Here is a 25,410-nt window from a genome sequence, read left to right as displayed (position 1 = left end):
TAAGATAAATCTAATGAAAAGTGTACATCTTTGACATTAAGCTTAAAAAAATCTGTTGACGATGATGATACTGTTCATTTTTCAGAGCTTTTTAATGTGAAAATATGCATTGCAATAGATAGGTTTACAATAAAGTTAAATGATAAGAGTTTTGAAGTTACACTTCTACTACTACTACTACTAGTAATAATAATTATGATGATAATAGTAATAATAAAAAAATAATAATTATAATAATACGAATAAATTGTGTCTGAGGAGTCAGTTATGTGGAGGAGATGAGTTTGTAAAAGTTAGTTTTGAGTATGTTTGTGAAGGAGGAGGTGAGTCTGAGCTTAATGCAGGTCTGTCACATGTTCCAACTTACGTTTTGACTTTGAAAGAAGTCTCTTATATCCACTTTTCGTTTTCTTGACATGCTGCCTCCTGGCTGTGCATAACTACCAAAGACTCACAAATGAACACTTATTCAAATGTTATGTAATGGAAGCTGAGCTGAGCTCTGATATTACACAGCGTCTAGTTGACGATGTGACTCAGTACCGGTGTTCCCTAGCGGCTCCAAACTAGCAAAACAACGTGAGCACGTTCTGACTGTTTACAACTTGAGTGACAGCAGCAACAGCCAATAATACGTTAGCAAGTATCAGCAGAGCCAATAGATTAGCTTTTGGGCGGGTCTAATAGTAAACCGGTTTCCGTTTCGGTCCTAGTGCTCAACCAAATCCATTTAATGGAGCGTAACATTGTTTTTGGACGGAAAAAAGTGCAGGGGACCAAAACTGCCTTTTGAAAAAGTGGGGGGGACATGTCCCCCCCGTCCCCCCCCCAGAATTACGTCCCAGATGAGGACAGAACATTTTGTGAAAATGTGTTAGCCTTCACAATAAACATTTGCAATTTACTGTAACCTCTTATCACAAATAGAAAAGCTTACTTTGTTAATAATTTGTTTTGATGTTTGATGCGGCCTCCTTCTGGTTTTATGAAAACTGCTGCAAAGCAGGAGTTGCCAAAAATTGGTTAATTTATTATCTAATTCCTTTGTTTTGATCCTATTCATAACCTATATTGTTTGATAAACTCATTTTCACAAATCTAAACACTTAATGAACGTTGAAAATCATATAGAAATGGGAAACAGGTTGGGCCTTTATCTAAATAAATAGCCAGTTTCAAAGAAACAAGCTTAACATTGAACTTGGATTCTAGAGAGCCTGAGAGATTGCAGAGGGTTTACTGAGGGCATTTTTCCATTTCAAACAGCCAGTGCAGAAGCAGAATGCAGGTAAATGGCAGACATAATCTAAACTTATGTTAACAAAATCTATCTTTCTGCTTCAGCTTCATGTGTGTAAAACAGAGTTGAGTCTCAAAGTTATTTTACTATTTAATAAATTTAAGCCTACAGTGTTTTTGTGGTTTTGACCCATAATTTTGGGTAAAAGTAAATCAGCTGCCTGTCCAGGGAGTGGCCTGGGGTAGCACATACCACCCTTGAAATCTGATTGGCCACCCCACTGAGTTCAATTTAAATTTGAATTTACAAAAAAGCTTGGGGTTCAAAACCCCCAAAACAGTAGGTGGCAGCATGCACCTTTAACATTGTTTCCAGCCCCAGGCCAACAGAAACCTTTCTGTATTATTTTTATTCTTTATTATTTTTTCGCATTGGCATAATTAGTATTTAGAATTCCAGTCCCATTCTCACTCAACTCCAGTTGGTGGTGGAAATGCACCAAGAGGGGCTTTCTAACCACCCAAAACAGCTTGAAGAAAAAAAAAGAGAAAACTGGTCATGGCACATTGTGAAGCACACAAATTCACTAAAATGACAAGAAAAAAAAAAAGACTTTGTGAGGGGTGACCCGGTGACCCCCCCCCCCCCCCAAGGGGAAAAAATACCATAACCATAGGTGCCACTCATGCACAGACAAGTGCCCCACCTGGGCCACCTGAAAGGCCTGGACACGCCACTGCAGTAAAAAAAGCGCAAAGAACAGTTTTAAATTCCTCAGTGAATATTTACCCTAAACGTCTGAGTTTTATCTGTCAAATGAATTTAAAGAAAATAGACAAGGGGCCATTTTAAGACAAACAGCAGAATGTATTGCATGTAATCCACCAGAACCAGAAAAAATAACACTCAAGTGAACAGCAACAGGCTTTTTAAAGCTAGAAAAACTTCTCATAGCATCTGACACATCAAGCCAAAAATAAAAATGCTAATTCTAGTGCAAAACATTAACAGTACACACACACACACACACACACACACACACACACACACACACACACACACACACACACACACACACACACACACACACACACACACACACACACTTCTCAGAAAGCTCATGTTGTGCAAACCGAGACTTTTTGACCAACAGCACATTCAGAGAAACACATCCACATGTTAATGGCTTTTAACTTTCAATATTTTGTCCCTAACGTGATTTCTCCCTCAAGCTGCCAGTGGTATTTATTATTAAAACAGTTAAGGCATTTTAAAAGATAAAAATAAAGATACAGTCTCTCTCTCATAGTGAAAGTGTAACATAAGAGCCAGGCGACTTTTTGCTAAGCTTAGCAGAATAAAAGGAAATGAGGTAAACACTGAACCTGGCTGTGTTTTTGTCCACACACATCTTAAAAGCTAAATACACTGTGGTATTTAGAAATGTATATAGGCATATTGTTTTCTCACTTTAAGCATGAACATGTTTTATAGCTGACCAGTTTTCAGTATTCCTGCAAAGCTGCGCGTCGCTGGCTTCTGCAACAGACAAGAGAGTGGTACACAGTTCCTCATCTGAGCAAACGATGGCATTGCACCTTTAATGCACATTACCTCTTTAGTTAGAGTCTTACAGTCCTGGTACTAGAGTGAAATATCAGTCTGAGCATCTCACTTTACAGTATGTTATAATATTTCAGGTGTATTGGCACATCAGGGTCAGAACAGTAAGCACTTCAATGCCAAATCACATTACGGCAATGAAACACATACTAGAACATCAATGCTGGCTTTACAAGTGGTTCAAGGTAATAAAATTAAATAAAACAAATAAAAAATATGAGACACAAATGCAACAAGGCAGTTTAAATAAGAGGATGTGACAGAGCCATGGAAATGTTGTCAGCCGTCCGAAAGTCTTGAGGTGAAACTGCCGCTGTTCCGTTTTGCTCTGATGCGAGGAGCTGTCTAGAGTCATCTCACAGTTTGTTTGCAGCTCGCCGCCTGGTGACTAATGCAACCAGACTTATGAACTTTCTGTTTCACTGATTCTCTTTTCATGAGTAGATGGTTTTCAAGTAAAGGCTCTGAAGATTCAAAAATACATTTATGATCCGGTCTGATATCTCCTCACGGAAACGTACAATCCATTCGTAAACTGGCGAAAGATGGATCTCCTTCACGATTAAAATATTTGGTGAAGCAATGAGACACAACATCTCACGGTCTTTAGATGCCTTTGTTTAGTTGTTATGTACCACAAATCAGCCAGTGACGTGTAAACATTTGTCTGTCTTTGAATGCCATTCTTCACATAAAACATGTATGTACGTTTTTATGTCTATAAGTTAAAAGTCATCATTTTTGGTGGGGTTTTATTGATGCAGTGCTCTTCATGGTCTGTTATCTTTGGCCAAGGAGTGCATCATCCAGTTGACCTTTGTTTTCCAGCTCTCCCGTAAAGCTTCATTGAATTTTACTTTGAAATTCTTCAGTGCTTCATCCTCTGACTTCCCCAAAGCCAATGAATCCTTTTGAAAATTACAAACACAAAGTAAACTTTATTATCATGATCCTCATAATCATCAAAACATCAACATATTTGTCATCATTGTTGTGTACCTTTAGATACTGGATATCCTTGGAGGACGTGAGCTCAGGCAGGCCTGCTGCCTTCATCATAGCGAAGAGGTTAACAAACAGAGTCCCGTTCTTACATAGGATCTTGTAGGCCCACTCGCAGTATTCCCTGAACCTGAAAAGGAAATCAGAAAATCATCTATTAGTGAGAAAAGTGGGGGATTGCTGGAGTGGCAGCCCCTTGTGGTGATTAAAGAAAATTACAACTTAACTCAACAGTAACATTACATAGGCAGCTGCAAAGAACATATTTTTAAGTAGCTATAGCACTGTTGTATAAGAGGGAAGATATTAAATTAAGCAGAAATGAAATCTCAATTTGTCGTTGTTCCCACACTTGCTAAGGTTAGCAACACAGTACAGCTAGCTACTACAGGAAGTAGGAAAAGCAGCATTTTAAATGTGTGGATCAATTGTTTAATCAGTACATTTGCAGTGGTCTTTAGTAGGAGTGAATGCCTTGTAAGCCATACTCTGTGGAAACAAAGCTCCAGTGCACTCGTTTCAGGAAGTAGAAGTGAGCCACATCAGAGCTGAGCTTCAGGCGACAGGAATGGGAGTCTTATTTCCTGATTTTTGGATTTCTCACTTCGGACTGGATAGCAACGCAACTCTACCACTGGATCAGTTTGCTTTGCAACATGGATGTTTTATTCTCACAAATAACACAAGCCTGGAGGAGTTCTGTTGTGTGGTGGAGTTACCAATGCTAATGGTTAGCTTCTACTAGCCAATATGTTCTCTGCTGTTTGCTGGACGCTAAACCAACAACAGCCTTCCTTGTCAGGAGCCAAGATGGGTGAGTCGATAAATGTTAAGTGACAGTGTAATGTATAGGATTTTCAAATGCTACCATTTCAACGTCTATTTTCTAATGGAGGAGATAGGTGGAGAAGACTATTTTCATGCTCAGCCTCTATGAAACACATAGAATGATTATAATCAGAAAGAATTATAAAAACATGTTTTTTCAGTGTTCCACACCTTTTACTCATAAAAAACATTGGTTTCAAGGCAATGTCTTGTATTAGTGATGGTCTGTTAATTAGATAACAATTATTTAAAAAGATTCCTTCACACTCTGCCAGTGAAATTACAATCCTCCTAATAGCTTGTAGCGTAAATATGAGGCGATATAGCCTCCCATAGCTGTAAGCATGTAGAAGAATGCAAATGTTTTGCTCAGATGAATACATTTATCATAACTGTACCTTTCAAACTTCTCACTATTGTTGGTCCTTCCTTGCTGAATCACATGGACAAAGTCGTATGTCAGGATGAAAGGCACACGCTCCCTATTTATCCCAAGTTTACGCTTGAAGTTGCCAAGGAAGTGTCCAAAGTCAATGTGGAAAAGCTGAAAAGTGTGGTGGAAAGATACGATTTAGGGACACTTCTTCCCTAAGTAGAACAGATTTCTAGTACGTGTACTATTATTTTCTGATCCCTTGTCAAGATGTACTAACGTCTGATAGACAAGACATTATCCTAATGTTCAGTAAAATGAATTATTCACAAACCAAGCTAAAAAATTCTGAATCAAGCCTCAGAAAAAATAACAATGTCACATTCAATAGTATCATAACAGCACACACACATTCATACATGTGATAAACCTGACCTGTCCGGTTTCTCGGATCATGATGTTGTCGTTGTGACGATCTCCGATGCCTAACACGTAAGTAGCTACACAGTAGCCAGCGCAGGAAAGTGTGAACTCCTCTATTGCTTGATCAAGTTTATCCCTGGTGACAACAAAGTCAGAGAAACAAGGAAGAGAGGTGTGAGTGCACACTAACTCAGCTGTAATCCCTGCTGCAGAAAAATACATGAAACATTCCCAGAGGGTCATGTGACAGAGTAATGATTGACCATCACTTCCATTCAGTCTAGACAAGCATTTGGTTCGGTGTGTTGAGCTTTTTATTAATTTTCTATGCTCTGTCTCCAGCTATGCAGCATTTCAAGCTAATAACCTTTCTCTTCTGTTGCCATCGTGATGCACAAAGGCTTATTCATTATATACTCCAAGATGCTTTCAGATGCGAGACCTACATACTGTTGGCACCAAATAAAAATCCACTCTTATGAAACACTGCAGGAGTTGCCTGCAAACCTTTTTTATGTATTTATTTTGGTCTGTCACTATGCTGACATGGACACCAGGAAAAATAATTAAAACTAATTAATTTCATGCATGAATATCACAATATTTTTGCTAGAATATTTATCATGCAGAGCTGATAGCACCTTTGAGATTTGAAATGTTTTCACAAGACTAAAATCCTTTTCAGCTGTTTGCTCGTCAAGCCAACAAGAACTGACCACTATTCTTCCCAACTGAGGTCATTAAAAACAGCAGGTAAGATATCAGTTGTTCATAGATTGCTATTTCATAAGATTTGAACTATTTAAGCTGCAGTCAATTAGACCCAGTGGATCCGCTGATGATGTTCAGACGTTAAGACACCACAGGGTACTTGCAGAAGTCCAGAGTCCATAACCCATTGAGGAAAGAGTTATTTTTAGCAGCAAGAGCACCAATTTAGGCCACTGGTTTCAAATAGTTCACACTACCAACTAATAGTGATTGTGCAACACATCAGGATTAGGATTTTCTGATGTGGCCCAAGAACTCTCTCCCCCTGAGCCTGAGACCAGTGGACTCATTGGTCTCCTTTAAAAAGCAGCCGAAACAGCTCAGGCTGGCTTTGGTGTGACCTTCTGTTCATCCTCTTCTTGCTCTCTAGCTTCTTTATTTATGCAATTGTTTCTGCTAATTCTGTCTTTTCCAGGATCCCATGATTTTTCTTTTTCATTTTATTCAAAATGTTTGATCTTGAAGTCATACTATGCAACTTCTTTGTATTTTTAATCATTTTCTTGAGCCAGTATGTGCTGAAATCACCCTTTACAGGGTTAATGAAATGTCACACACACCGCCACTGTCTCCTGTGACCAGAACATTGCACTTGCAACTGAGTGCTAGCCCGGTCCATAGGTTCCACTTTAGTCTTAGTAATGTGGAGCTGTCATGCCTGGCGCTGCAGTCTGCTTCCAGCATGTTTCAGCATGTTTTAGATCATGAACACAGCTGATTTGATTTCGTGATGCACCGCTCCTGTAGAAACTAATGAAGGCTGAAGAGACATTTCAAGTGTTAGATTAAGGTGGTAAATAGATGAATGCACAGTGACGGATGAGTTTCACTTTTGGTTCTACTAAACGGACACTAGGGGGTGCTAAAAGCAAGCCAAAACTGCCTAGTATCCCTTTAATTTTTCCCATTTTCTCCCATTTTTATAATGATCTTTGTAATCATTTATTTATTTATTTTTATAGTTCTTGTGAAGCGCCTTGGGATTTTTATCTTGAGAGGCAACATATTAAAACATACAAAATTACCCTATTTGCCTCCTTAAGGATTTAACAAGTGCACATTGCACATGTGATGAAATGATGGAGTAAACTGCTACATTTGAAACTGGGACAAAGCTCATGACAACATGTCCTGACACAGGAAAACTTTCTAACCTCCCTCTGCAGCTTTCCTGTAGCTTAAAATAGTGCTTTAGCGCTGACATAATAGACCCGAGGATCATTACTTCCAGAGTGATAGTAGAGGTGTAGAAGTTACCATTGAGACATCATCCTCACCCAGGATTCTTAGATTTGAGCCAGTTGAGCAAGGCGTCCTTGTTGAAGGCAGCAGTAGCAGCACTGTTGCTGTTGTTCCGTTGGATGTTGGCGATGGTGTCGGAGTGTTTCACCACTTCGATGAGACCCATTTTATTCCCAGTAGACAGGCAGCCATACGGGATCATCCTGTGGGTGCAGGGTGGGAAAAACTGAATTTAGTTTGTGTAGAAGTCCTCCATGTTTGATGCATTTAAGTGATGCAAAAAAAGAAAGGACCGACCTCAGATCCAGGCCCTCTTTCTTCCACAGGTCCTCCATCAGATGGATCATCTGCAGGGTCAACATATCCTGACGAAGATCTGAAAAATATTCACCCATCGCATCAAAATCACATTTAAAGTTTAATGTTTCCATCCGTGCATGTGGGGGCAAATTCTCCTCATCTTTGTGTCTCACCGTCTCCATTTTTGAAGATGATTCCCACCATGTCTGCATGTTCTGAGGGGTTCTTATACATCATCCAAAGAGGCTTCATTTTAGAGTCCATAAATCTGCATTTGTCTGCACTGCAAAAGCAAAAACTGTCATTTCAAACACAGTCGCTTGGACAGAACTCCAGATTCAAGCTCTACAAAAGGCTGAGCAAAGTGATTTTTGGCTTTTAAATGAAACGGTTATGCATAATTAATAATTGTCTTCTGCAACATATTTATATAATTTAATAGACACTAAAAATGGTGAAAATAAGCTTAAATTTTGATGTGACAGGATTACAAATAACCAAATCTGTTAATGGTCTGTTAACTAGTCATTTTAAGGAAAAAGTGTTAACATTTTATCATTAAAACCCACAAAGAATCACCCAAATTGCATTGAAAGAACAAAAGTTTACATTACAAACATAATTATGTATTTTCTGCCACTAACCAGAGCTCAACAAGGATGATGCTGGGGTTGAGTGGTGACATGAGGTTGGACAATGCCTCCATGTAGGACTCCTGCCTGATGCACAGCTTCAGGTCCTCTACTGTCATTTTCTGGCAGCCTGACTTCACAATGTCACTCAAGGCCTTCATTTTACCCAGGGCCTCATTCTGAGAAGTAAAACTGAGCTTTAGAACAACACCAGTGTGTTGCTGTGGAGGTTAAAGTTCATAATGGTGTGATTACCTGTTTGGTCAGCAGCTTGATGTGGTGGATGTTTCCTCTGCAGTAAGCTTCCAGAATCAGGCCAAAACGCAAACTCACAGATGCCACGTGGATCTCTGATCTGCAATAAACACAAAAATCTCTAATTAAACAAAAATCCTATAGATGTTTTAATATAATTACCATGAAACAGCATCTCACCTGAGATGCCAGAAGAGAAAGTGTCCTATCCTCCTGTTAGACAACGCCCTCTCCAGCAGAAAGGTGGTGAGATCACAGTCTAAGTAGGACTCGTACTTCAGGACCTGGACCAGCTGGATTAGGTACTGCAGCAGTTCATTATCACTGGGTTCAAAGACATTTAAATAAATTAGAGAAAAAGAAACCTGCTGCTAAAAAAAAACACAAACACAAGGAGTGTGTGTGTACCTAAGCTTCCTGAGACACCTGATGGTAAAGGATCGGACTGCTGGGTCGGGAAAGCTGTAGTCCAGCAGCTCCAAGGCCTGGATGGCAGGGAGATCAGGCCAGTTTCTCAATAAACTCACCATCTAAGAAGAAATACAGGACGATTTTAAACAACAACAACAACCTAAATTAACACCATGACAATATAGCCATCTAATTTTAGTTTTGTACTGCTGTGGAGATTAATGAGCTAATTCTCAAAGCTCTCAAAACTATATTCTCAAATAGTATTTGTCGAGGTTGGATCTGATGCATTCATTACTCCTCTACATAGCAGTAAAAAAAATCACAATTTTAATTTCCAATAAACTGGGATTATTTATTTACATGATTAAAATGGTCAAGATTTTTTACGTTAATGAACCCAGATCTGTTTGCAATGAGTCATTCAATAGAAAGTAGCATTCTCTAGCATGAGCAAGGTGTCTGAATATTCTAATTATTGTGATGAGAAATCACACACAGCTCCAACTGTTGTTTAGAGTTGTTACTGGAAATTAGGTCTGGGTGAGATGGAAACATTTCCCATCGATATATATAATGATGTCATACATTTGTCAATCTTTTATGCGCTGTTACGTTTGAATTTGATTTGAAGATATCAGAACATTTATTTTCAAAAGCTGCTCATCTCATGAAACATTATTTAACTGTTTTGGATTAGAACAGAAAATACAAATTCTCAAAAATGTCTCTGCATGTTTTAAATCCAGCTTGTTTAAGAATCAACGATGGAAAAAGAAGGTTCTAAAAAGGTTTTATCGACTGGTCCTCAAATGTCTATCGAGGAAAAGTCGTCGTCGTCTTCCCCCGCTTATCCGGGTCCGGGTCGCGGGGGCAGCATCCCAACTAGGGAGCTCCAGACCGTCCTCTCCCTGGCCACCTCCACCTGCTCCTCCGGCAGGACCCCAAGGCATTCCTGGACCAGATTGGAGATGTAACCTCTCCAACGTGTCCTGGGTCGACCCGGGTGCCTCCTGCCAGCAGGACATGCCTGAAACACCTCCCCAGGGAGGCGTACAGGAGGCATCCTGACCAGATTCCCAAACCACCTCAACTGACTCCTTTCGATCCAGAGGAGCAGCGGTTCTACTCCGAGTCCCTCCCGAATGCCCGAGCTCCTCACCCTATCTCTAAGGCTGAGCCCGGCCACCCTACGGAGGAAACTCATTTTGGCCGCTTGTATCCGTGATCTCGTTCTTTCGATTATTACCCAAAGCTCATGACCATAGGTGAGGATTGGGACGTAGGTCGACCGGTAAATCGAGAGCCTGGCTTTCTGGCTCAGCTCCCTCTTCACCACGACAGATCGGCTCAGCGTCCGCATCACTGCAGACGCCGAACCAATCCGCCTGTCGATCTCCCGATCCCTCCTACCCTCACTCGTGAACAAGACCCCCAAGATACTTAAACTTCTCCACTTGAGGTAGGACCTCTCCCCCGACCCGGAGTTGGCAAGCCATCCTTTTCCGGTCGAGAACCATGGTCTCAGATTTGGAGGTGCTGATCCTCATCCCAGCCGCTTCACACTCGGCTGCGAACCTACCCAGCAAGAACTGAAGGTCAGAGCTGGATGAAGCTAGGAGGACCACATCATCCGCAAAAAGCAGAAATGAGATTCTCCTGCCACCAAACTCGACACACTCCACACCACGGCTGCACCTAGAAATTCTGTCCATAAAGGTAATGAACAGAACCGGTGACAAAGGGCAGCCCTGGCGGAGTCCAACCCTCACTGGGAACAGGTCCAACTTACTACCGGCTATGCTGGCCAAACTCACGCTCTTCTGGTAAAATGACTGAATGGCCCTTAACAGAAAGCCAACCACCCCATACTCCTGGAGCATCCCCCACAGGGTGCCCCTGGGGACACGGTCATAAGCCTTCTCCAAATCCACAAAACACATGTGGATTGGTTGGGCAAACTCCCATGCCCCCTCCATCACCCTTGCAAGGGTATAGAGCTGGTCCACAGTTCCACGGCCAGGACGAAAACCACATTGCTCCTCCTCAATCTGAGATTCAACTATCAATCGGACCCTCCGCTCCAGTACCTTGGAGTAGACATTTCCAGGGAGGCTGAGGAGTGTGATCCCCCTATAGCTGGAACACACCCTCAGGTCACCCTTCTTAAAGATGGGGACCACCAACCCGGTCTGCCACTCCACAGGAACTGCACCCGATCACCACGCAATGTTGCAGAGACGTGTCAACCACGACAGCCCTACAACATCCATGGCCTTGAGATACCCAGGACACATCTCATCCGCCCCCGGGGCTCTGCCGCTGTGTAGTTGTTTCACTCCCTCAGCAATTTCTGCCTCCGAGATTGGACAGTCCATCCCCAGGTCTCCCGGCTCTGGTTCCTCCTCGGAATGCGCGTAGGTGGGATTGAGGAGCTCCTCAAAGTATTCCTTCCACCGTCGGACTATAGCCCCAGTTGACATCAGCAGCTCTCCATCCCCACTGTAAACAGTGTGAGCGAGTTGCTGCCTTCCTCTCCTGAGGCGCCGGACAGTTTGCCAGAACCTCTTTGGAGCCGATTGATAGTCTTTCTCCATGGCCTCACCAAACTCCTCCCACGCCCGAGATTTTGCCTCGGCAACTGCCACTGCTGCACCCCGCTTGGCTATCCGGTACCTGTCTGCTGCCTCCGGAGACCCACAGACCAGCCACTCCCTGTAGGCCTCCTTCTTCAGCCTGACGGCTCCTCGAAACTCTGGTGTCCACCAGCGGGTACAGTGGTTGCCACCACGACTGGCACCGGCCACCTTGCAACCACAGCTAGCAACAGCCGCCTCAACAATTGCAGAGTGGAACAAGGCCCACTCGGAGTCAATGTCCCCCACTGCTCTCGGGACGCGGTCAAAGCTCTGCCGGAGGTGGGAGTTGAAGACCGTCTTGACAGGTTTTTCTGCCAGGCGTTCCCAGCAGACCCTCACTATATGTTTGGGTCTGCCAGGTCTACGCGGCATCTTCCCCTGCTATCTGATCCAACTCACCACCAGGTGGTGATCAGTTGACAGCTCCGCTCCTCTCTTCACTCGAGTGTCCAAAACATACGGCCGCAGGTCAGACTACAAAGTCTATCATCAACCTGCGACCTAGGCTGCCCTGGTACCAAGTGTACCGATGGGCATCCTTATGTTCGAACATGGTGTTCATTATGGCCAAACTGCGGCTTGCACAGAAGTCCAATAACAAAACACCACTCGAGTTCAGATCAGGCAGGCCGTTCCTCCCAATCACACCCCTTCAGGTCATGCTGTCATTGCCCACGTGAGCGTTGAAGTCCCCCAGCAGGACAATGGAGTCCCCTGATGGAGCACTATCTAGCACTCGTCCCAGGGACTCCAAAAAGGGTGGGTACTCTGAACTGATATTTGGCCCATAAGCACAAACAACAGTCAGGACCCGTTCCCTGACCCAAAGGCGCAGGGAAGCTACCCTCTCGTCCCCCGGGGTAAACCCCAACACACAGGCAGAGAGCCTTGGGGCTAACAAAAAGCCAACTCCAGCCCTCCGCCTCTCACCCGGAGCAACTCCAGCAAAGGAGAGTGTCCAACCCCTCTCAAGGACTTGGGTTCCAGAGCCAATGCTATGTGTCAAGGTGAGTCCGACTATATCTACCTGGTACCGCTCAACCTCTGCCACAAGCTCCTGCTCCTTCCTCACCAGCGTGGTGACTTTCCATGTCCCAAAAACCAGTTTCCTTGTCCGGGGATCAGACCGCCAAGCCTCCCGCCTCAGTCTGCCACCCGATCCACACTACACCGGACCCTTCATGTTCCTCCTGCGGGTGGTGGGTGCACAGTTGGATGAGCCCATGTATCCGGTTCGAGCTGGGCTTGGCCGGGCCCCATGGGCGAAAGCCCGACCACCAGGCACTCGCTCACGGGCTCCAACCCCAGGCCTGGCTCCTGGGTGGGACCCCAGTCCGGGCCGGGTTCTCCGACTCTTTGAATTTACCTTCATGAAAGATCTGAACCGTTCTTTGTCTCACCCTTCACCTAAGACCAATTTGTCATGGGAGACCCTACCAGGGGCACAAAGTGCCCCAGACAACATAGCTCCTAGGATCATTAGGGCACTGAAACTCCTCCACCACTATAAGGTGACGGTTCAAGGAGGAAAAGTTATTTCTAAATGTATATTGTTATCGTTCTCTCACCAACCCCAACTGGAAATCTAATGTTTTTTTTTTCTGCAAAACCACACAAGCCATGATGTTTTTGCTAAAGATGCTCGATACTGGCTTTTTTTTTACCGATATCAATATACCAATTTTGCTGACTTTTAATTTCCCATACCGATATAAACCAATACCGATATATGATGTCCCCCTCACATAAAAATGGAAAAACTAAAACATCTACATATCTTCTATCATGCATGTTTACATTTTTAAAGGTTTCTGTGCTAAATGACAACTACTTCATTAGGAAAAGTGGAATGTTTATTTTGTCTCCAGCAGCAGCTGAATCTCATTCTCCCTAAGCGGGATGCTAAGATATCAGCCAATGCTAATAGTAGACCGATACTATCACACATCCCTAATTTTTACATGTCTGTTTATTACCAAAGAATATTTCGGAAAACATCAATTATGTTTTTATGAAACTCCTAGAAAGTCTTCATCAGATGCATTTCCACCACTGATGAAGCCAGCTGTATCATTCTGATTTTAATGAAGCCAGCTGGTATGACATCACAACGGGATGACATCAGTCTAATTGATCAAGCTGCTCAATCACCCCCAGATCATTACCTGAACGACATCCTCTCTCTTGCTCCACTTGGTGATGAGGAGCAGCTTGGACAGGCTCTCGGGATAACAGTCACGAACCTCAGTGCGGAGCTTCCACAGGAGCTCTTTCTCATCCTCAAAGAATTCGGTGGAGTTTTTGTTGTCCATGATTTCTTTCAGCCTCATGCGCTACAGAAACAAAAGTCAAAACAGAGAATCGGGTCAGAGGGAAACATTTCCAATAATATAATAAAATAAAATAAAAAATATTGTACAATGACATGGTCTTACCTCCACTTTAGTGGCAAAAACAGCATCTCCGTTCCTCTCCATCACAATCATCTGTAATCAGGATGTTTTTGTCTGAATGTTAGAAATAAAAATTCACCGCAGAGCTGAAATTAAAAGATTTTCAGGAGGAATTACCTTGTCAAGAGGAGGGTAGTAGAGAGGGTGTGGTCGAATGTTGGGGAAGCGAATGAGAAGCCCGGCGGCGCTGTCCACGTTGGGGTTCTTCTCAACGGTTCCCATCGGGTTCAAAAGGTCGCTTTTGTCGTCTGTAAATAAAGTCACATTAAAGGTTATTTTCGGCAGATTGTTTTCACAACAGACTAGTTTGATTCCAAATAATGTGGAGGATGATGTGAGTGTTAGAGCTTTAATTAGGAGGAAGAAATGTAAGAAGAAGTAGAAAGTACCAGGTACAGATGGCCAGGTGGATAAGATGAACTCCCCAGTCTTCAGCTGGTCCTTGTAGTCGAACACCATGGTGTTAACCCAGGCGATCGGACAGTCCTGGAAACGTGAAGGGAGCTTTTAGAGACACAGAATCCTGTCATTTGAGTCCTAAAGGTACCTATCATCCCCCATAATCTCTATCAAATCTGGATTAAGAAGCAAATGCAGTTCCTGTAATTAATCACATCCAAACTTAACACTGTTACCCTGCAGTTTTAAATATTACAATTCAGACATACAAAAAGTGGATTCTTGTTTATGTCAGGTAAATTTACTAAAACCTTTGGTGTCTAAGATTCTTTTTTACAGTGCTGAATAAATAAATGAGAAAAGCAGAATGAACACAGTTAAAAACAGAGTAGTAGACAAGAAGAGCTAAAATAGATCAGCTTCCTTCTGCCTCTTTGGCATCTGGCTGCAGGACTTCTCTTCCGGGCAACAGAAGAGAGAAGTGACCCAAAAAAAGAAGTGGCCTAGGTGCCCTTAAACACACCTGGGTGCTATGTTTGGTAAATCAGCCCTAATGGGGTACCCGCAGCCGCACGCAGCGCTGTCAGATCAAAAGAAGCTGAGACCAGCTGCAGAAAAAGGGGAATTTATTGTTGTTCAGCGAGTGGGTGTGAAGAGGTTTGTTAGTTTACTGAAGTCTCAAAGTGCAGCTGGGGTATAATCTTATTTTAGAAAAGAAATTTGAGTTTGAAGTAATTATTGTTGGAAAGAGGCTGGATAATTAGATATAAAATTAACAAAAATGTGTACAAAAAGCTGAACAAAAAGCAACAGCTCAGGACAATCAAATTCGACTAATATCTAAATTTATTTTTATGCAAATCAAATCAAGGTGTCTGGTTTTCTTAAAGGTCAGCATGAAATAAAATCTATTTAAAAAAATTAATCACGTCGATTTAAGATGAGCTGTTTCTGGGACTTTTGTTCTTTTGTGTTTTAGAAATAACAAAACGAATACAGCTCACGTTAGAGAAAACACACACTCATCTGCTGCTGTAGGGCATATTGAATTTGTCCAGCTTTGAGTTATAAATTTGCATTTTATTTGTACTGAAAATATTTGATTATCCGACAGTTTTTAAGGTCAGGCTAAAGACTTTTATTTGATCTGGCCTTTAGCCGGGGCCGTTGGTCTGCTTTTATTACTGAAATTCGTGTGCTGTTTTTATTTCTTTTTTATTGTTTTTATTTTTGTTTTGATCCTTGTCCTGTTATGACTAATGCATGTCTGTACAGTGCTTTGGCGTCACCCCTGTGCCTGAGAGGCTCTTTAGAAATAAAGCTTGAGGTTTGTTTCGTTTTACTGAGATCCTCATTAGCTTCTGCTTAAATACAGATGCTAGTCTTCCTGGGGTCTCACACATTTTCATACAATGCCATAAATACCTTACATAAAATAATACACACACACACACACACACACACACACACACACACACACACACACATCCATAATTCACATGATCCATAAGAAGCTCAAGATGAAGTTGCTTATTTGAAACAAAACTGCATATTCACACTAATATCAGGACAGGAGCTAATCACACCAATTAATATTGAATATAAAGTATGTGGCTTCATGTCCATCATTTCACTTCATAGTCCATCAACATCTAGTTTACAGCCTTCAAACCAGATATGCAATCATTTGTTACAGAATTCATAATCACAATACAACTGAATGTGTAAAGAAAAATTTTTCAGTTTCTTTTGAAAAGAAATTGCATTACTTTCAAATATTAAGAATCTATGTATTCCATGCAACCACAGCTTTGTAGCGAAACACCTTTCATGTCATTTATCTGCTGTGTATTATAGGTATGATTGTCTGGGAAAACACTAACTTGCTCTATATAATTATTGGCATTTTTGTAATTATAATTTTCCTCACAAATATTACGAAGAAATACTTCAATCTACTCTTCACACTGAGCCAAGCAAGTTTTTCATGCATAATTCTGCATAGTTGAGTTGAGTATCTGAGAAGAAAAATGAACAAGTGTCAATCTTTGAGATATTTGTTGTTTTTTTTAAGTGAAACATGGATTTTAACATGATAATAGAATCATGTTTAAGAAATCTAAAGGGAATCTAATTTTTCTAATTTGTATTTAAGTCAATTCAACAAAAATATGTTTATGTAAAAGTAAAAGTATCTTCATTACATTTTTTTACATTAGTAAGACATTTACTCAAAAGTACTAAGGCAACATTAACAATCTCAATTTTTAGGTTATTGTTTTTCTTCTTTTTAAATGACCTTTAAAACATCTTGAGTCAATAAAGCTCAGAAAATCACATTCAACCAAGACTTACGTAACAATTTCTTCTGTATTCTGACACATGCAGCTCTTTGCTGACGTCACTGGTAATGCAATGTTTATATGTTAATGTGCACATGGCTGCAGGATCTAAAAAGCAAACTTAACTCTTGTTCTGTCTCACTGGAAGTGCATCATCATTAGAAAGTCACTTTTTAAAACGAAATTACCTTTTTGTTGGATATACATGACTTTCCTGATTTCTACGCACAGTTCTCATAATCTTCTATAATTATCTGTTAGGTAAGGACTTGCAGATATTCTTGTTGCTTAGCAATAACAACCTAATTTTGAGCTGATTTGAAGGTATCTCAATTAGTGTCCTGCAACCAGCGATCTTTATGTTTGCAACAAAAAATTCCCGTTATCTTCAGCTGCAGATAGAGGCCTAAAAAAGTCCCAGTCTAAAAAAAAACTGCTTTGTAACGTTTTAGGCCTACACACACATCTGTCCACTGAGCCTTAAATGTTGAAGTGAAATGTAAAACCTCCAGCCGCGCGTGGGTGGGCGTTGTAGTGTTAGCCGTGTGAATGATTTTAGACTTTCTTGAAAATGTTTGCGAAATCCTTCCTTCCTTGGAATAATGTGCAGATAAAAGAGCTTAGGCGGATGAAATGTTAACCGCAGCGTTGCCACTGAAGTCACTTGCACAACAAGACGCAGCAGAAAACACACACCCTCAGAGTACACACGCTGGAGAGGAAACAGCATCTGTGTATGAGTGTGTGTGTGTGTGAGAGAGGCTGTTAACAAACGTGCACACACCAGCCTGAGCATCTCTCCACTCAATCACACCTTGAAGATGAGTGAGTTTGAGATAACCTCACCGCTCTCTTGTTCTTCTTCTTAGTGCCGCGGGGTTTCTTGGTCTTCTCGATGACAGCGTAGAGGGCGAAGCACAAGCGGCTCATGCGGGGCAGGTCGGACACGTTGATGTCAAAGTCCAGCTTCTGATCCCACAGCGGCTCGGAGCACACCGTCACCTCGGAGCTCGTCACCACCTTACAGAGCAGCTCGCTGCCGTGGAAGAGGCCGGCCTGCACCACCAGCTGGAGGTGGTGGTGGTGGTGGGGGAGAGACGGGAGGACAGAAATACACAGAGTGATGATTAGACATGACATGTGGTTTGCAAGCTGAAATGTTTAGCACTTACGTGCGGTTGATTGTTTGTGGAGTAGTTACAGACTTTGCTGATAGATGATTCAGAGCTTCCTGTGTCACTCAAGCCATGAGTCAATGTTCTACACTTTCTTAGAGTAATCAACTCAACTTTATTTGTAATCAAGTTGCAATGGTTTTACAGAGTCCAGGAGGAATTAGAAAAAAGCTAACAGGCATTATTAAACAATGAAATACATTTGTACAATTGTAAATAAAGCAAGCCGATTGTCAAAAAACATGAAAATGTATTTTAAAAAAATCTCTGACTGCGGGTGCGAGTTAGCAAAGATCAAATGCAGCACCAGGAAATGCTTCTAAACACCCTGACAATCCTTCTAAACACACATATTTATGTTTGTTATTTTTGTCTCAAGTGGAGGAAAGTAAATGGAAAAAATTGGGATATAACTGCAATTTTCAACATCCCATTGCTGATCATTTGCAGGGAAATTACAGGGAAAACCCTGACTACTTGCAAACACATGCAACGACGACAAGGTGCATGCAACGTAAAAATGAAAAAAGAGGTGCATCTGAGAGCAAGAGAGGGGGAAAGAGCATGAAGACCGCCTTTTTTCTTAGAATCTAGGCCTCAGAATGAGACGTGAAAACCAGATAGGCCTCCCCACTTCCTGTTTTGAAGTTTCAACCAACTGCCTTGATGAATTATGGGAAACGTGCGGTTTGGACCATGTGACCTCTCTGTCATTTACATGTCATTTTCACCATTCGTACAACTGAAATTGAGATATTGGTAAACAAGCGAATGCTGCATTTCATTGAGCAGCGACGTGAGAGAAAAACCTACGTGAAACCACACCAACCTTCATTCCTTCGTCGGCGTTGACTCGGCTGCCCTGCAGCAGGTGAATGTAGAAGGGCTCATTAATGGACCAGAGAGAGGAAGTGTTTTGCTGTAGGAAAGAGCAAAAAGAAGAGGAAATTGGTATTTTGTTTTTGTTTTGGTCTTTTTTTCTTCCCATCACATTTGCATTCACTGGTGTTTAACCCGTGAAACTGTTACTGCAGCTTCCTGTTTGGCAACTTGTGACAAAGATGCAGCACACTAGCTTTTACAATTATTTAAAATAAAGTTTTTAAATGTTAGACTGTCAGAAACTTTTCTCATGACAGCTCAGAGCTGCTCAGATTGGATTTATTGACACAAACCACTTAAGACAGCTTGTCCTTTATATAGCTCACTTATTTACGTGTCAAGCATGTAAATTATCAACATTATGCTGCATCACATTTGTTTCAGTGTGTGCCAAAGTCCACGGGCTGGTTGAATAGTAACTGATTTTAATGATGGTTAATAAAGACATCCTTTTACCTTCTTCATGGGCAGAGGAGGAGGTCTGGACTGCGAGCGGATCTTGCCCACCTGGCTACACAGCTGGCCCTGTTCCTCCTGGTATTTGCTGATGGTGGAGTGGTGCACCATGATGAGCTGAGGGTTCTGACCATTTCTTAAACAGGAGAAAATGTACTGTGGGACACAGGGAGGGAGGAGGGATAAGGGGACGTGAGTGTACTGGTGCAGCCATCAGTCAGCTCACCCACTGATATTTCCCAGCGCCCCGATAGCGCAGGCTAACTCCAGAAGGCTGCTCATTTGCTGTAGGTTAATGCAGTCCAGATCTCATTACATTTGGATGCAGCTCCCCTCTGCAGGGCTGCTATTCAGATATGAGTCACTACTGCAGGTAGCTGCAGTTTCTAAATCAACAATGGAGACTCCTGCTACCAAAACCTTGACTCACGCCATTTTTGATCTGACATGTCGGCTCTGCTACTGTGGACCACCTGCACAGTTGCTGTTTCTTTATTAGCACACAGCGATTGTTTTTAAGGTGAAAGACATTCCAGGAAATGCAAGCTTCATTGTCTTTATAATGTTTTTCTCCTAACTTTTGGCTTCAGTGTTGAAACGACGCAGCAGAAAACTGTCATCTTTGACTGAAGATCAAAGGGGAAAGCTTAAATATCGTAAGCGTGAGGACATAAAAAAGGCCCAGATGAAGATCTGCATGGGGCGGGTGTAGCATGAGTGATGGAGGCAGCTAGCAGCTCTGTGAGACATTTCATGGTGGCAACGTGGAGTTGGACGGAAATCACTGACATCTGCGCAGACTGTTTCACTGCAGCCGGTCCAGAAGTCTGGAGCGGCTGAAACAAAAGCAGCAAAATGCAAAAATGATGGAGGAGGAGCACGAGACTGGCTTTATTGCTATACGTGCAGCATATGATGCTCACAAATCTCCCCGTTTTTTCTTCATTCTGCAGAACTGAAGCGTTCTGTTTCAGCTCCTGTCTCCTTAAACACCCCCCCCCCACACACACACACACACACACTAAAGACCCCCTCTGCTCTGATTGATCATGTGATTGCTGAAAAATGGCATAATGCAAAACAGCTGCTCGTTCTCTGTTCGAGTCATGCCAAACTCTCTACCAGGCAGGAATTATGGGAGTTTGTTTTGTGTGGATGCTGATGAGTGTAAGAAAAAAAAATTCACAAATCAGGCAGTTCAGGAGCTGAACTCGGCTTCCTCCTGGAGAAAAACACATCCAGCAAAAGATAAAGGACGAGCCCAAAGCGTTTGCGTCAAACTTTCTTCAGAGCTTTAGGGAAACATGAACTTTGTTCTGATATTTTAGCTCCGTCTCTGAGACAAGTAGGAGGAGGTGGAAATGTTCAGTCGAAATAAGATCAGTCCTGATAAAATAATTCACCACATTTGTTATAAATGCAGCGTGCAAACGTTTTCATGCTCTAAAGCTAAACTAAACAGATAGAGTATAAATCAGAAAACGTTTAAACTCGCTGCCATGATGTTTGTAGACGATAACAAGTTTTATTTAATTTTGCTAATGCGACTCACCTTGAACTGTCTCAGCGGGTGGTTCCCGTAGATAAATTCCCACCTCCCGCTGACCTGTAGGGTGTAGTCCTCAGGCTCCTGCCGCACCGATCGAAAAACGGTGGCCCTCTTTTTCAAGGCGCTCTTCATCAGAGCCACCGGGATGTCCAGGGGGTCCTGCTGCAGCATAAAGCTTTCCTAAAAAATACAAAATCATGTGAGAAATTAGGAGCTTGTGTTGCTGCAGTGGGAGGGGGGGGTTTCCAAAGGTGCTCAGATTTCTATAAAATCATCCTCCACAATTATTCTACACAAAATGGAACAACAGTTTTTTTTTCCATTCAATTAAAGTTTCTTTGTGGACTTCACACATCATGACTCAACTCACATCACAAGCCTCAAACTTGACATTGATGAAAAGCTTCTTGGTGTGTTTGGACTTGGTGCCGCCGTGGACGGGAGGGGAGCAGCATGGCTCCAGGTCACATGGGAAGCTGTACTCCATCCACTGTTGCCATGGCAGATTATGTCGCTCCAGCGCCTTCTCCTCACAAAACGTACGCATCTTGGACCGAAACTCATCCACCTCATGGTTCTTCTGAGCTTCAAACTCATGCAGACCTGATGATTTGTTGAGAAAAAGAAAACAAAAACAAAAACAAAAAAAAAAACACAAGTCATTGTGGATCTTTCTGGAAGTGGTTAACCTTGAATCAGAAAAAATGGCTCTAACAAGTCTTTTCTTTTTTTGAAATCATGTAGCTTAAATAAATCTGACAATCTTGTCTTCTATAATGACATATATATATATATATATATATATATATATATATATATATATATATATATATATATATAAATATATATATATATATATAATCTACTTTCAATTTCCAGGTTGTTAATCTTAAAATAAACACAGGAAAAAAAGTTATTCAACTATTTGAATGAGTTATTACATAAATAAATTATGGAGCTAGGATTGGGGCAATATTACATGTAACTTGTACAAAGTTTTGTAATTTGTTACATGTTTGGCAACTGTAACTTTTATTTTGTAACACATAAAACTCATTTTGTAACCCAGAACTTCTATTTTGTAAAATGAAATTCTCAATATGTAACACATAACTTTCATTTTGTAGCATGTCATTCTCGTCAGTGGTTCCTTAGGAAGGAAGCTAGAATCGGGACAAAATGTTTTGTACATAGACTTGAGTTTTGTATAACTGTATACTGAAATGTGTGTTATGAGAGTTTTTGCAGAAAAAAAATACTTTTTTTTCAGAAAGTTACAAAATGAAAGTTTCATGTTAGCTCTAACAGTTACATGGTACAAGACAAGAATTACATGCTACAAAGCCAAAGAATATTTTACAAAATAAGAACAACGTGTTACAAAAAGAAAATTACAGTAACAAAATATGTTACAAGTTACAAAACTTGGTACAATTTACATGTAATATTGTCCCAATCCGAACTCCATAATAAAAAAGATGTATGTGAACACACACATATGTATTTATAGATATTTTCATTTCCTCAGCAATAGAACTGCAGACACTGAAAAGAGTTGACGTGCGTCATTATCTAATGTTATAAATATTTCAACACCAACATCACAAGTAGCTTTGTCTGCTAATCAGATGCAGCTGACCTTTTCCGATTAGCGAGCTGATGTGAGAGTTGGTGAGTTTCTCGCCCCGGTCTCCTTCTCTGGCCACCAGCCTCAGGACGCACATGAAAGGCCGTACGTCGCTGATCCGCCTCGACTCCTCCTCCAGCTCCTCCCTCTCCGCCGTGTCATTGATGCAGGTGAAGACGTACCCTTCGGGGTCACCCAGTCCACAGTACAGGGCCTCAGTCTTGGCATTTCTCCAAACCATCTGAAACCATCACGAACCAAAAGCGATGCCACATTTAAAAAGAAACAAACAAAAAATCCAGAACATTTTTGTCTAAATCTTAGTAACAATAAATTGTTAAATCCAACAGCGTGAAGAGGCAGAACTGTTGGCTTGCTAACATTTCACAGCAGAGCTGTGGCTCCTCTTCCCATAATCAGATCAAAACCAGTCATTGCTTTAAACTGGTGCGTTTCAATTGATTTAAATGTTTGAAGGAAATATTAATTCAACTAATGTGCTCAAAGGCAGATTGTGTATGACCAGTGGTGACAAAGCATGACAGTTTATTATCTCATGATCCAACCTTCTGGACCAGCAAGGAGCTGTTTTCTGTCCTGTTTTTTCTAATGGGAGGACACAAACCTTTTTGATGTTTTTGATGGTGTCGTTCCGAGGCACAGGGAATTTGAGGAATATCCCGGTAGGCAGCAGGAAATCCATGAGGATGTTCTGGTCCCCCTCCTTCTCCCACTCCTCCTGCATCCCATACTTCCCCGGGGGCATGGTGATGGCCTCTCATTTACTGTCAGCTCCCCTGCTGCTGATCGGAACACAAGTCCACCCAGAGGAAGCACGGCCACCGGGTTAACAGGTTCACTCTTTACACTTGCTCACTTTGGACACAAATGTAGTTTCAAGATTTAAACATAAACAAACTGCTTTTATTATAACAGATTTAACGGAAATGAATCAAATCAAAAATTGAACAGCACTGTCTTCATGCAGATTATTGAGTCAGTTTCTAACATGCAGCTTTAAGTTTTAATGATGTCAGAAAGAGATAAAAGGGCCAAATATGGTAAAACAAAAAGAAACTCCAGTTCTCTGAATTCTACGTTGCATAAAGCTCCGGCTCATTTGAAACTGCTTCTGCTTCCTTCAAACTGAACAGTTTTAGAGCCTGAAAGTAATTCTACCCCATTGATTTTGGTAAGAGGAAACGTGTGCTGCTGGGTGAGCTGCCTTCATTTTAAAGACAGATAAGCAGACTTCTTCATAAAACGTGACAAATCAATCCCAGTTGGATGATGTAAGCTATAATAAAAATAAAATGTTGATTATTTTGAGGATTATAAGAGAAAATGTTAAATATTTGAAGTTAAAAAAAAAGAAAACACGAGCTTTCTGAAAACAACTGATGGCAAAAGCTTTGCCAACCTGTTGGCGCACAGACACACACACACACACACACACACACACACACACACACACTTGCCTGTCAGCGCTCCGCTCCGGTCACCTCGTCATGATTCTACCACAGTGAAGGTGAAAGCTGGAACACCAGGAAGAGACGCACCGGGAATCCGTCCGTTTGGATCCACCTGCACAGACGACCGGCGGCCGTGCGGCTCGTGTGACGCGGTGCTGAAGTGTCTCTCTCCCGATGCGCTGCGCTGTCATTCATGCGGTGACGCTGTTGCACTGACGGAGCCGCAGCGCGCAGCCTCGCGCCGCTACAAGGGACCGTCTGAAAAGTGTCGAACTCAGACCTAGCGCAAAAGAAGTGTGCACCCCTTAAACAACCCCCAGCAAATATACATCGTAAACACACGTTATTATTATTTATTAAGAGTTAGAGACTAAACCCGATTAATATTTAATATTATTCACTTAGTTAATAGAACATTTATAAAAATTATATCAAGTTGATTGATAAACAATGTATCCACAATTCACTACAAATGTATTAATGTCTTTTTCATTTTTATATCATTTACAATTTATTATTATGGCAGCAATAAATAAATAAAAATTCCTAAATCTTCCCCGAAAAAGTTTATGTTGAGTAACATAAATTTTTTTAAATTTCTCTTTTTTTAACGTGCATTAGGATAAACAGAAATGTATTACTGCTTGGGATTTATTTTGTCAGATCAGCATTCGGCCATGTTCAAAACCAGCAACCTTTGTAATAAAAAACAATCAGTAAACCACCTTAAACAAACAAACTAACTAACTAACTAACTAACTAACTAACTCATCAATCAAGAAATAGATGAAATGTTGACATAACAATTTTTTACAGTGAATGCTTTTTTTCTTAAACATGTATCTTATTTGTTGAGCCAAGCATCCACCTACAGATTTTTATTTAGAAGTTGTGTGCTCACCACCTGTTTCTAAACTTTTTTTAATGATTTGTTGAAGGAATTAAGACTTAAAATAAGAGTCTAAGGTACAGCATTGCTGCTGTGTTGACAGCAGCTCTATCAAATCTGTTGATTTTACGGCTGGAAAATGTTTTTACTAAGAATTTGTTGGTTTTTCTTGGATCTGATGAATAATAACCCTCCCACTGTCTTTATGGGTGACCTCGTGAGGAAAGTTGACCATTGAGCAGGATTGATGGTTTATCCCTTGAGGTCCACGTGGCAGGGGTGATGTGGTGCTCACTTCTCACCCCTGCCACATAGACCCAAGGGATAAACCATCAATCCTGCTCAATGGTCAACTTTCCTCACGGGGTCACACCCATTAGGACAGTGGGAGGGTTAAATGACACGTTTCATACTATCTTCGTTTGTC

At 41.5% G+C, this 25,410-nt stretch overlaps 1 protein-coding gene across 1 annotated transcript; it reads right to left on the bottom strand.

Annotated features, from left to right (window-relative positions):
- Window positions 1-1,895: 1,895 nt before the first annotated feature.
- On the bottom strand, window positions 1,896-24,417 carry pik3cd (phosphatidylinositol-4,5-bisphosphate 3-kinase, catalytic subunit delta). The gene is made up of 23 exons (XM_015967667.3): window positions 24,101-24,417; window positions 23,248-23,422; window positions 22,635-22,863; window positions 21,366-21,598; window positions 20,999-21,175; window positions 19,447-19,602; window positions 18,938-19,027; window positions 17,780-18,001; window positions 14,582-14,678; window positions 14,310-14,440; window positions 14,175-14,225; window positions 13,905-14,072; window positions 9,098-9,219; window positions 8,870-9,013; window positions 8,690-8,789; window positions 8,447-8,613; window positions 7,976-8,085; window positions 7,800-7,878; window positions 7,538-7,705; window positions 5,502-5,625; window positions 5,092-5,237; window positions 3,863-3,995; window positions 1,896-3,771 (listed from the first exon to the last, which is right to left on the bottom strand). Exons 2-23 carry the CDS (start codon window positions 23,386-23,388, stop codon window positions 3,634-3,636), a joined length of 3,126 nt encoding a protein of 1,041 aa, XP_015823153.1. The 5' UTR covers window positions 23,389-23,422; window positions 24,101-24,417; the 3' UTR covers window positions 1,896-3,633.
- Window positions 24,418-25,410: the final 993 nt, after the last annotated feature.

The sequence above is a fragment of the Nothobranchius furzeri genome, chromosome 15 (genome assembly GCF_043380555.1).
Source record: "Nothobranchius furzeri strain GRZ-AD chromosome 15, NfurGRZ-RIMD1, whole genome shotgun sequence".
In the NCBI taxonomy this organism is placed as follows: domain Eukaryota; kingdom Metazoa; phylum Chordata; class Actinopteri; order Cyprinodontiformes; family Nothobranchiidae; genus Nothobranchius; species Nothobranchius furzeri.
The sequence above is the reverse complement of the archived record's forward strand: the minus strand, read 5'-3'. Positions and strand labels throughout refer to the sequence as shown.

What these genes read in the sequence shown, in the direction of transcription:
- pik3cd (XM_015967667.3), bottom strand. Translation starts at nt 23,388, where the DNA reads ATGCCCCCGGGGAAGTATGGGATGCAGGAGGAGTGGGAGAAGGAGGGG. An exon ending in CACCTGGCCATCTGTACCTG is followed by an intron (nt 14,441 to 14,581) that starts GTACTTTCTACT and finishes CTTTATTTACAG; the next exon opens with ACGACAAAAGCGACCTTTTG. An exon ending in TCAAGCTGCTGACCAAACAG is followed by an intron (nt 8,614 to 8,689) that starts GTAATCACACCA and finishes TTTACTTCTCAG; the next exon opens with AATGAGGCCCTGGGTAAAAT.